The 13625-nt window shown below is 29.7% G+C and overlaps 1 protein-coding gene across 5 annotated transcripts in view; it reads right to left on the minus strand.

Moving 5' to 3' along the window:
* Window positions 1–650: 650 nt before the first annotated feature.
* Axn (protein axin) overlaps window positions 651–13625 on the minus strand; it is a 38358-nt gene continuing 25383 nt past the window's right edge. For 4 of the 5 annotated variants that reach the window (XM_076419674.1, XM_076419675.1, XM_076419676.1 and 1 more), the window contains 14 exons: window positions 7546–7814; window positions 7311–7486; window positions 7137–7255; window positions 6864–7059; window positions 6649–6796; window positions 6463–6589; window positions 6127–6276; window positions 4556–4772; window positions 4340–4494; window positions 4117–4287; window positions 3857–4062; window positions 3144–3318; window positions 2850–3080; window positions 651–2643 (listed from right to left, as the gene is read on the minus strand). In XM_076419674.1, the coding sequence (XP_076275789.1) occupies window positions 2517–2643; window positions 2850–3080; window positions 3144–3318; window positions 3857–4062; window positions 4117–4287; window positions 4340–4494; window positions 4556–4772; window positions 6127–6276; window positions 6463–6589; window positions 6649–6796; window positions 6864–7059; window positions 7137–7255; window positions 7311–7486; window positions 7546–7729 (2382 nt within the window). In that variant the 5' untranslated portion in view covers window positions 7730–7814 and the 3' untranslated portion in view covers window positions 651–2516. The remainder of the gene's footprint in view (window positions 2644–2849; window positions 3081–3143; window positions 3319–3856; window positions 4063–4116; window positions 4288–4339; window positions 4495–4555; window positions 4773–6126; window positions 6277–6462; window positions 6590–6648; window positions 6797–6863; window positions 7060–7136; window positions 7256–7310; window positions 7487–7545; window positions 7815–13625) is intronic. The other variant, XM_076419679.1, reaches the window with a different exon arrangement.

Consider the following 13625-nt stretch of genomic DNA (forward strand, 5'->3'; position numbering starts at 1 on the left):
ATGACATTTTACATTTACTATTTTACCGCACTGATCTTCTCTTCCAATCGCGCTTTCACTTTTTAACTTGAACATTAGGTTTTAACAGTTAACACAACAGTAAATGTTGTGAGTTTGTTTAACGCCGCATTTTTGACACAAATGTTGCACTTGTATTTCGTTTTAGTGACCGTCCATCCGAACACGTCTTTGTTCTATGAAAGTCAAACCACGACTATAGGAATCATTACCAATTAAGTTTAAACGTACTTAAGTATGTAAGATCCTAATTAAACTATGGAGTATTTCATTACAATTCCACATTGTACATTTAACCACAGTATAAGTTTAATTAATACTGCGGATTTTACTAAAATAGAGTACCATGTTGCAAAATTGAAAATATAACAATTAAAAATGTTTTTATATATAACGGTTATTTTAAACGACGTTTATTAGTGTCATTAAATAATATCCAACCTTTGACTATACCTTAAGTTAAAATTTCCGATAATCAATATTTTGTGATTTATTGATTAATTCTCACAGTGTGAGTGCTTCATTTCTGCATAAAGCCATGGATATTAATTCAGCTATAGATTTCCAAATGATACTTAAAACTGTTGTAGGTTTTTTGAATCACCATACAATAATGAAATAAAACCCATCTATAAATGCTAATTTGTTTTATTTAATGGCGATGACACAAATTTTTGGACATACTGTACAATAAATATGAATTAAAAAGAAATCATCAATGGGTACTAGAGTAGATATTAAAAGAAGGTACCTTAAAAAAAATAAAAGACCGACGAGTATGTTAAATCGGTATGGCACCTGTACAACGTATTTATTCACTAAAATACTGCAACAGATAAAAATACTATATAAAAAATAATTATATATATGTACAATAAATAAAGTTACATTAAATCAAAAAAAACTGTAACAAGTTCGATATAGAGGAATTAATTAATGACCCTGACGAAGTTTGGTGGTAATAATTAAATTAGCATTTACAATAAGTTCAATTTGTTCCATATCAAAAAGGTCGCGGCCACCACTCAATTCTGCCTGAATTATTATTTTTTCCTGAACAACTTTTAAAAATACCAATTTACTTTAGCAGGTATATGATCCAATCCAATCGTAGAATACACCAAAATGATATAAACGCATGAGAAGCACACAGAGGCTTTAGTTGGTTTGTATTTCTGTTGCACAAGTTTACTGAATGATAAGGATATAATATTTGAAAATAGGGAAGACATGGAAGAAGTCGAAAATTTTGATAATTTAATGTACACAAACCATAATTAATCCTCTGTATCGTTTCTAATCGACGTTAAAGGAAGTAAAGTACAGTAAAAAATGAGGTATATTTACTTGGAACTTAAGAAACGCTGCCGTATTTTCAAAACCATATAGTAAAATAAAACTAATACGAGTGAATATTATGTACATATTTGAAAGGCACTTATTTATGCACCTAATATACATTAATTTTTATTGTTTAAAAATGTAATGCAATTGCAATGGTAATTTATCAGATCTGCCTATTTGCAATTAACTTGAACAAATTAAATCATCTAAAACCATCAATATCACACCTGGGTAAAAATATAATAATAATAATAATAAATGCATTTTTAAAATTATCAATTTAGTTTATTCAAAACGAAACAATTAGTTGGGTTTTATAATAAATCTAAGAATACTTACCCAGGTCTGACATGTGGAATATCTATATATTTAAGAAAGTTGATGTCAGATAATCTTATATGCATTGGAATTGCCATATTACGAGTCATATTAATTTAACAACTAAACATTATCATTAACTATTGTCTATAATTTAAATGAATAAAGTAACTCAGGATGAATATGTAAAAGTTTTATGATCGAAAATATGACCTTTATATTAATCACGAAAAAAATTAATAAATGTGAGATGTTCTGACATGAAAATCCTCTTTCTTTTTTTTGTACCATTTTTCTACCTTATATGTAAGTATTGCATATTAATGCTTCAACGTAAAAATAATCAAAAGCAATGGTTTTTCAGGTTTTTTATTTTACAACAATGAAATTTAGAAAGCAATTTTTATAAATACATTTATTTATTACAAAAAAATGCAATTCTTTTTACACATAACTAAATTATGCTTCATTGTTGTAAGAAGCCACCCTGAAAAAATCCCATCACTAATGGCTGAGTAGTCTATCCCCCTAAAATAACTACATCAGTTATCAATGAATTTTTAACCAGTGGCAAATATATAAAATATTAATAAAATAAATTAAAGTTTAAAATAACAAAACTTATGTAATTAAGTTTACCCAACTACATACAAACACAAGTTAATGTCAAAACAAAAATAAATCATGTCGCTTAAAAAAAAATACAGAGTAAAATAAATAACTTAAAAGTAAACACTTACATTTAATAAATTAATAAGGACATTTTTGTATGATAGGTATTTTTAAGCCAGCAATATGTTGTGGTTAGCAGTTAAAAACAAAAAAAAGAAGTAATATCAGTCGACGGGCTTTACTTGGCCCATTATTTTTCCTTCAAACAAAGGAAGTATATCGTTGTCGCCGCTTATTTCTTCTTGAATCACTTGATTACCGAGCTCCTCACAAACTATTTTAAAGAAATACCTGAAATAAAAATAGTTATATATTTACATAGTTTTTAATATATAGTCTATCCAATAAAAAAGTCAATGCCCGTCATCAAAATGTATGACGTCACACAATGTTGCCGCATCAAATTGGACTTTTGACACTATATTAGACGCCATCGATGATGTGCACTGGTTGCTTTGTTGGAAAAACTTTATAAAACATCATTTGAAAGTCATTACCTGTAATTTCCCTTTTTTGGCAAGTAGTCCTTGAATTGCTTTAAAGTAATCTGGGATCCTGGTATTTTCGTTCGATAAGGAAACTGTTCGTCGCAAAAGGAGAATACTACTGTTGTCAGTTCGTCGGATTGTTGCGTTAGCGCTGTACTAGGCTTAGGTGCTCTTTGTGATTTCCTAAGTGTTGACTGGCTACTTTGAGTGAGATCGGGATAATGGCGATTGAAAGACGGCCTTAAATTATAAATTAAATGGTACTTTGTGCCTATATAGTGCAATGATATTTCTTCATCATACCTGGGTTTTCTTCTAACGTCGTCCTCTAGCCTTCTCCTGGCCTCCTCCAGCTGTGTTACAGTATTTGGTATAGGCAACGGTGGCATAGAAGGATCTGCAACAAACGGCTGAGCTGGACTAACGGTAGCACCTGTGACACTGTTCCTTTCTACAGAACTAGACCTTGATCCTACACCTAAAAATAATGATAATTTTTAATATAAAATATGAATACAAATTTATGAAAATCTTTAACTTATTGTAATATTAACAATAATAAAGTTAATTTAAATGTACTGATTGTATGTAAAATAGCTGATGCCTACTTGGTTATGCGTGACATAAATACATTATTTCTCATGGATTCGAAACTTACAAATAGTATTTTATTATTAATAAAAGTATAAGTTTAGTGCTGTGTCAGTATATCAATGAATATGACACTATACAAATTTTCGCCTCACTCCATTAACTATTGTGTATTGTGATGCAATAGTTTATTATTTCCTTTACCTGTATTTGCTTATAATAATTTTTACAATTAAAAGGTGTAGTTATATATTAAAAACTTCTCGTTATACAACATTGGCAAAATCTTTTCTTAGATTAAATATCAAATCAATAAAATCCCTTACAATACAACTCTAGCCATGAAATATTTAGAATTCTAGAGACTTAACATTCACTACCTTGTTAGATCTATATATTTACATATAATTTAGACATATACATACCTTTTTTGTGTCTTGTAGATATAGGTGAGGTTGCGCTACTAGTTCTATAACTGCTGGTTCTTTGTTTCATTGACATATCATTATGTCCCGACATCAACCAAGTCAGTACGCGGTTATCCTTGGACGCACAGGGCAATGGAGCTGAATCGGACACCATAGACACACCACTATCAGTTAAGTCCTGTAATGTCTTTCTCGATGAAGATCTAAAAAATTATTTCCAGTTATGTATTGTTTATCGATACTACAAAATAAAATACCTTCTGCTAACGCCACCCCTGATAAGTCGGTCATCTTGATATTCCGGCATGCTCTTTGATTTTACCATACCCATAGAGCGATGGTCTGTACTTTCTGCGTAGTCATGTACGTTTCCGGAATCGCAACTAAATATCGAACCGTCTTTTCTTCTTCTTGAACTTTGGCTATGCCTGAAATAAACGCCGTAAAAACTTCGTCTCAATAAATTAATATGCTTATTACCTAGTTCTGTGGGGCGTTGTAATACCTGGAGACCTTCCTGGCGTATCGGGGAAAACTAAAGAGACGTGATCATCTAAAATGGATTGATCATTTTCATCTTCAAGCAGAAGTTTCTCTCTGATATTTTGACTACTTATCGATGTTAACATTTCACTCTAAAAACATGATATAAAAAAACGTGAGCATAAATAAACAAATATAACGAGATAAACTTACGTCTTTTAGTTTTTTGTCCAAAAGTTCGTGTGTGTCCTGTTGCTTCTTGACTAGTTCAAGTTTTTCGATAAGTATAGCAGCAAACTGAGATGGGTCCATTGGTCGACACTGGGATTTATCTACTCTTTGTGTCCGTGGAATCACGGTTTGGTTCATTTGTGATTCTTTGTTGAGAGCTGCCTGTCGTCTAGTTCTACGGACTGAAGAACGCCCATCGCTACAATAGACGGTCAATAATAAACAATAAGAAATAACAAGCTTAAGCTAACAATCATAACACAATAATATAAATGTATTATATTAAATATGTTTTATTGTATTTTGTTTTAACTTCTTTACCTTTTCAAAAATTTTACAAAAATTACATGCTATATTCTCTGATATATTTCAAATTAGTAATATAAAATCACTAGAAATGAATCATTAATTATAGACTTACACTTAGAACAATTTTTAATGATATTTTTTAGTCAAGACATTTTCTAAAAACGTGCAAATTCTTACCCATGCACTGCAATTGATAATTCTAAATCTACTTGCAAAAAAACTAATAAAACACATGCTTTTATACAATACCTGTCAGGGTTTGTTTAATAATACGAAGAATATCCATCAGAGAAAATCAAAATTTAAAGGAAATTCAAACTTAAAATAGCGAAAATTCACAAGATGATAGAAAATCAGAATGATTATGTGAAATAAATCTTTTATTTGATCATAATTTATCCATAAATCGAACATTTAACCCCTTCATTTAGGTTAAATTTGATACGTGTTTTTTATAAGACTGAATTCATCACTGTTCCATAGCTGGTAAACACTAAGTGATTATAAAATTTATTTTTTGTTTATTCATAATAAAAAAACTAGTTTATTTCAGAAAGTAATAAGTAGTTTTGAAAATTGTCTGGGTATCTTTTAAAGATACCTAATTAAACTACTAGTAACTATAAATTAAAAGTAAAATTGAAGATAATAATTCAAAAATAGTTCAAGATCTCATAAATATATATTTTTATAAAACATGAAATTGTATCTATGAGAGGAGTACACCCATACACGAGAAAGAACAAATGGCTTTTAATAAAGGTAGTAAAGGTAAATAATAAAAGGTACCAAATGACAAAGCAAGAGCTTTCATTCTAAATTGCGAGTTTTTGATTTGTTTTGAGACGTGTGATACATATAAATCAGTTGTATAAAATGATATATATAACTATACTCATATATAATATATACCTTAAAGGTGCGTGACAAAGTTTTCGACCACACCAAGTTTGTGACAGTTAACAGTAACATAGTATCATAGAAAAAAATCAGGATTTATAAAATAATGCAAGCCTGGCGTCAATGTATAAATTATAATTTAGAATACACTTTCTTTCAAAACTATTATTTTTTCTCTTTTTAATTTTATACTTTCATTAATATTACAAAATTTCATTCTTTCCTATTAGATTTAACAAAAACTTTTACAATAAATTATAACATTAGTGTAATTTTACGGTTGATTTTAATTCGGTTAATTGTTTAAATATACCGTATCCGTGGAACTCTCCCGTGGTACTTACACTGAACTGCTAGTAAGAGACATAGTATCTGATTCGGTTCTTGCATCCGAGTGGCTGCTGATGCTATGAAGCTCACTATCCTGTCGAGATACTGGATTGTACGAGCTGTATGCGGTGTGTGCGGCAATACCGGTACGATAAGCAAACATACTATTCACACGCAAAAGAAAATGATAATCATCAATCAGTCAATATGAAAATGTGTCCTGGATGTGACTTGAACTGCTTTCCCAGTTCCTGTCACATCCATATTACTACAAAATAAATAAAAAATTAAGCAAGCTGATCAGTTCAGCCATAGAAGCTAATTCAGCACAAAAACTTTACAATACTTACTTGACAAATGCTTCTGACTTGGAACGATCTACCGCTCGACGATTCTGCGATATCAACAAGACGTCTTTAGTTAGTCTAACTGGTTGGGCGCTTATGTTAGGCGTGTGGTACCCTGTGCTCATAATTCCTATAATTTTAAAAAATGTACACCTAGTAGTATTACTATCATTTGAGTTCAGTCTTTACCTGGCGTATGGCTCATATAAGATGGAGGGTTCATTATTAATTCCGTATCTTCAGGGACTGTAGGTAAAGGATCTAGTCCGCTAGCTAAATTAGACATATCATTGCTGAAGTCACTACTGCTGTCGCTACTACTAGATGATTGCGTATTCTGCAATATTAAACAAAATCCATAATGCCGTTAGTACGATAAATCAAACTTTAATTTCTGGGTTAACCTCTAAACATTGCAGGTACATGTCACTTTTGAGGAAATTGGGATATGTTGTAGTCACAATTAGATGTTGTATGTACGCCTGCGCCTTGTCGTAGAGGGTTACTGGCGGTTCAACGCACTGGGAAGACTTGAAGAATTCTCCTATTTCTTTCCGTAATTCTTCTGGTATTGGAAGAGCAGATTTCACGAAGAATTGCCTGATATAAAATCAAACATTTATTAAACAACCAGAAAGTTAAATAATTTCAATATTTTCATCAGAACATAAACATACCTATAAATGACTTTAACGAGATTTTTTATCTTGTCAGTACCCTGTTTCATTCTTAAGCCTTCACAAGCAAACCAAAAATCCAAGGTGTCAGCATACTGTTTCCCTTCTGAATGAAGATACTACAATTGAAATAATGTTAAATGCATTCATTTCTGAATGGAAGTAGCATCTTACCTGACGAAATAACTTTACACCATCACCGTCCTGCAGTAAGTCGTGAAGAGAATTAGCCCATCGTAAACATGATGGTGGGGATCGATGTCCGCCATGAGCTTCAGAGGTCCGATCAGTTGGACGGCTGTTGGAAGATGATGAAATGTCTTGTGCAGACGACGAGGAAGAAGCCGCAACTGAAAAATTATTTGTGAATTATAAATCCGTCATATTATTTATAAAATATATCACATACCACTTGGGAAATTAGAATTTCTTTTGGAAATTGGAGAGAGGGGCTTCGCGAACTTCGGGTCACCCATCGGAGCCTGCTCTGGAACCCAATCGGAAACCAAAGGTATTTTCTCCTCCCCCGGAATGGGGGGTCGAGGGGATTTGTGGTCGAATAAACCCTCATGAATGTGTTCCTTTTTACTCATAATGTAATCGGCCTTAATCCGAAACTGCTAACTCTGTCACTTGAAAAGGCCCAACATCTACTGTGTGAAAGCATTGTTTCTTGACCTATAAAGAAAGTTTGAAATAGTTCTAAATTGGGTGATGGTGTTGGTAAATAAGATGACTAAACTGAATCTTTAATAGATTCATTGTGAATGAACGCAAAAAACTAACATATTTATTATTTCTACAGCTATATATTTAAAGCTTATATTCTTCAACGTATGCTTGTTCAGTTTGATTAAAATATTACTTAATTTAATTATAAATAGCAACTAAATAACAATGATATAATAATAACAATAATATAATAATTTACATCTTATATAGGGTAATTTAGATTTATTTTATATTGTATACTGTATTGTTATGTATTTTCCGAACACTATGAATATTCTAAATCTGTGAATATTTTTCGGAACGCACTGTTGTTATTATTTAACTGACATCCTTAATTTCAAATGATTTGAAGTTTTGTATAGTATAAATTGAATTTGTTCTTGTAAAATGTAAAATAAGTTAAACACTTTTGTTTACAATTTAATAGCCAGCATTCAAGATAAACAATAGTATATTAGAATATTACTATAACAAAATAAGGCACTATTATACAATATAAGGTCTATAAATTATTATAAATTTACAAATGTAATTAAATATTTCAGTTGAATTATAGCAGAAATCAGTTGAATAACAAAAGAAGCCAGTGTGAGGAGTGAGAAACAGGAGTGAGAGCATTCTAAAGCTATTTTTATAATCCCACACAAACAAATGTTTTTGATATTTTACAGTAATTAGAAGATATTGGTGAATTAAAAAATTATATGAAAATTAAAAAAATTATTTTCAGTCTACAGATCAGATTGTCCCTATTATATTGTAATTTTAAATAATCAAGAAGACAAAATGGAGTTTTGTGCACCAGACTACGATCAATAAGAACGTGATTCATAACAAAGAGGATTTCGATAGCTTGCGTACACCACCATAAGCCAGCTACCATATTGATTTATCATGGAACAATAGAATAATGCATTTAAACATCTAGAAGTATTATTATAATGATAGTTTAAAAATTAATAGAACCTCAGGTAAAATTTTTCTATAGATATAATATTACATACAGCACAATAGGGGGCTTTAGGTTTATTAGAGTAGAACTAATCTGAACAATACATTATAATAACACAAAATATGAGCAATATTGGTTGTAAGCAATAAGTAGATATTTTGAAATGAAGCAGAACTAAATAACACAACAAACTTTACATTTAAAACATACCCTCCTGTGATGTACCTCATCTTTCACCGAAAAGAGAACAAAAGATGAAAAATATGAAGATATAGATGCACAATAGGTATTATTTTTTTAATCAATGAATTATGAAAACCTGTCAGTTTTAATAAGTGAACTGCTTTATGATAGACAGCCGAATGGGAAGTAAGTGAAATGCGTAGTGAGTGAAATGTAAAAGCACCTCGATCGAAGCTGAACTGTTAAGGTGGGGGTTTTTTAGCTTTTGTAGTTATAGAGGCACTCATTTCAATAGTTTTTTAGTAACTTAATTGATGTAGTATTAAATTGAAATATGAATATAAATAAATAATAAAATATGTTCGTTTAAAGTAAATGGTAAGTTTCATTACAAGCATTATTATTTTACTAAAAAATTAAAATTACCAGAAATTCATGATAATTATCAACAATTCATATTGTAATTGGTCAAGTACTGAAAGCAAAATATAACAATGTCACATATTATTCTAAAAACTAAGTAAAAAAACTTGTTATTAATTTTAATTATGATTTAATTCTAATTATCCTATAATTGACTTAAAATAATTCATTTAATTTAATAGGATAGTTTTTAGTATTTTATTTTAATTTTTATTGTATATTTATAAAATAGACAAGTTCCTATATATTTTGTACTCTACTTTATCTTAAATTTTAATCTAACTTTTAAGTTGAATTACTTTAAAAGAAGATATTTCTTTAAAATACTTTACAATTTGTCATGGCGCATTCGCCATTATATCGAAATTCTCTACATTTTATATTTGATATATAAGGACTCGTGTTACGTACAATAGATATTCAATATTAAAAACATATAACTTTTTTTCACTAACTAAATATAGCTCAAGCCAATTAATTAATGTTGTAATATATAAACGAAAATGTTTATAATTTGGAAAACAGAAATTCAGATTAGGAGTTTATCAAGTGACTTCAGAATATATCTAAATTAAGATAGTTTCTTACCTTGGTGTGTCTCTTTTTTATCACTTAAATATAATGTTTTTGGAAGTGTTAATTATTGTAAATTAATAGTTAAAAATTAAGATAATTTTAGCTACAAATTAGAAATAAAATAAAACTGCAAATTATTTTTCTGTAATTCCTGCAAAATATATTAAATCCATATTTAATAAAATATTTAAAATATGTAGATTACACTAATATTATATAATCCGAAATATTGTATATTATATATTTGGGCTCTATTTACATTAAGGTATTTTTTGTTATAAATAAAATTGGTAATTTAGAACAATTATTCCACATAGTAAATTTACTTACGAATTTAACAGCAACATGATAATCTAATAATCGGACTTCACGAACAGGAGAAGTTGAACAAGAAAAAATCAGAGTGATAGAAAAACAGATGGAAATGTCTGACTAGTCTTAAGTGAAACCTTCCAACAATACAAGAAAACTGCATTAGGAAAGTCACCCGGCTCAATTGGTTGTATTTCGCGCAGAAGAGAAAAACCCGCAGGTAGTAAGATGTATCGGAATCTACAGGGTGTGAAAATTGAATAATAAAAATTCAGGAAAATTGTTGATATTCGGTTTGTTGACATGCCGTCTAAACTACACTGGCTTTTGAAGGAAAAACCTGTAATGATTAATTATACAGCTCTTGAGAACTTTTAATAAATAAATAAAAATAATTTTATAAAAAATTACATTCTTAACGTTAGTGTGTACATTAATTACTTTAAATGAATAATTACGTTAAAAACCTTAAACTGTATGAATGAAAACATCTAGTAAAATCACAGTGTGCCACGCGAAAACCTTTCACCTCTTACTATATCATAAATTAGTAAATACACATGATAAGGATCCTGAACAGCTTCGTAACAAGAAGTTCTTATTGTAATTGGAATTCGAGTAGTAACATCTTTGTTGACGGGTTTAAAAAAATATTTCTTGATTAATTCGTTTTATGAATAATTTGGAAAGTACAGGTGTTGGTAATTCATAGTAGGATAAAGATTCTAAAAGTTTTAACCTACCGGTTACGACACATACAATAAAATTAACAGATCGCTATTAATATTTGTAATCAAATGACTTTTTTTTTAACATTTACATCACTTAATAGTTCTCTATCAAAGTTTGACTAGTAAGTTATTTTCCTTCACATTTATTAATCTCTTGAATTTTCTCCAAACCCAAATTTTGATTTTAAATGAGTAATAATGGATGAAGTACCCGATGAATGATAAGAACGAATAATAATTAACGTTATGCTTATAATAGAGTAGATGCAGAAATAGATTTCTCTTGTAGAAATATTAAGATAAAAAGTGTCATCTGGCGTACGAATCTTAGCTTGTACCCTAAAGACGTTTGCTAAAATTCTTAGTTAATTCATGTCATATCATATAATAGCTTCACCTGTTATTAATCCAGAAAACAATATGTCAAACTGAACCTATCAAACAGCATAACTTTTATAATATATAATACATATTTTGTTTTTATGTCACTGACAAGTTGCTATCTGCTGGTATAAGATTATCTAAACACATCCATTTCTTTTTAGCAGAGGTTAAAATACGATCTTAAGATACGGTCTGTTTGGTTATTGCGTTTATTCAAAGCGACTAAACACAATGTATAAGTTTTAGAAATCGTTTAAAATATGCACCGCATCAAACTGTAAATAAAAGAACGTTCGTAAGTGTCGAGAAAATTCAGCAAATATGAAGTTTCTGATACGGTACAAGTAGCAAATAAGCAATTTCATAAACGACAGTGGAAGTCCAATTTTATCTTTAAAAACCTAGTAGTGCATTATTTTCTAAACGTCCAATAGCCCTAGATCCATCTCGGTTCCTCTACCTGTCTGCTGCAGCCAATTCCAGGTATTCATTTTCAAAGCAATGCAGCCTACTTCGAATTATCGTGTTTGTAACTTCTGACGGTCCGAGTGGAACATCCGCCCACCCCTCTCCGCACAGGCCAATAATTGTCTGCAGGTAACAAAAAAAATCGAGGAACCAAGTGTCTAAAATTATAGAGTATTGGAATAATTGCGGTGTAATTTTTCAGAAACGTATCTATTAACGTTGTCAAATGGACACAAAAATAATATCTACAACTTGTATGCAACTTGAAAGCACAACCGTGATAATATTTTTTATTGAGATATGCATATTGAAAAGTTACCAGAAAATAAACTAGTAGTAAAATATCATTATCCATATACTCAAAACAAAAGTTTACAACATAATGGCGAATTTTCCTGAAAAATTTACTAGAGTAAGTAAGAGATTGTATTGTTAGATAGGTGTTTGAAATATTATGTGGGATAGAATATAAGAATCCATTTTTATTTATATAAAAGTAAGATATGTATGATAATATAATAATAAGAAAACTACTGCAGACGATAATAAATTATAAACAATTCCATAACGTAATAATTCTTCCTTTTTATAGACGCTCGTTTAAAAAAGTATAAACTATAGTTCAAATAAGCACAATTAATTTAATAATAGAAATAAAGCTTTTTATCGGAAGTACTATACGTAAATTCTTTTTCCTGTTTTATTCTAAAATAATTGTTGGCTTTTCTGTAGTATACTTTAATGCGACCAAATTTAAGATAAGAGAAATATAATTTAAAAGTAAACTGTTCCATAGTATATTGTAATTTTATTTATCACCAGACTGTTTATTTTCCACTAATTGAGATTTTTTTCTTAAATATCACTAGACTAACGGATATTTTTACACGAAGTACCACTTATGCTTATATATTTAGCAGTCTAGTTGGCACATTAAGTTTGAAATATAATAGTAACAAATTCTTATAGATTAAAATAAGTTTTAAACTGTCCCCTTCCTAGTTAATTCTATAATAAACATAATCATCAAATCAATATATCGAAGATTGGTAAGAACACAGTGAATTAATTTCAAATGAAAACATTTGTTGAACTTACTTGGGATACAAAGATAAAAAGAAACACGGTATCGTGACTTGTATAATTAAATTTCGTTTTTTTTTAATTAAAAGCAATAATTTCTTAAAGTAATTTAAAATTAATTTCAATAGTTTCATGGTCAATAATATAAATTCACTACTAAAATTTATGGTAAAGTTCTTTATTTATAAATAAATAAAACGCATAGTAATATTACCCCGTAATAAAGGTTAGGTATTTTTGACACTGACACCTCTTCTTATCACAAATATAGATTTTTAAATGAGGCCGAGAATAGTTCTTTCACCATATTTCAAAATTAATAATTGCAATACCTAAATTTCAATTACTTAAAACTTTTTTCCGGATGCTTAAAAATATGATATTCTGGTAGAGGTTAGATCTTCGGCGGTTTTGATCTTGGTCTTGTCGAGCGGTGCGTGAATTATAAGAGTTTTTCCGTCCATTTCCGAAACCACTTAGCACATCAAAAGGTTTTTTCCGTGTGTTGTGTTCATGTATACGATTCGCGTTACGTAAATAAGATCAATTTTTCTTTTTCTCCGGCCTAGATTAATATCGAAATAGCATTTAACGGACCACGGCTTGACCGTTTGAACCCTGGCGGGACGGCATCTAGATATATGA

Source organism: Rhynchophorus ferrugineus, unplaced genomic scaffold (assembly GCF_030347505.1).
Source record: "Rhynchophorus ferrugineus isolate W39M unplaced genomic scaffold, kcgeb_rfMv2 rfM1, whole genome shotgun sequence".
Taxonomy (NCBI): domain Eukaryota; kingdom Metazoa; phylum Arthropoda; class Insecta; order Coleoptera; family Curculionidae; genus Rhynchophorus; species Rhynchophorus ferrugineus.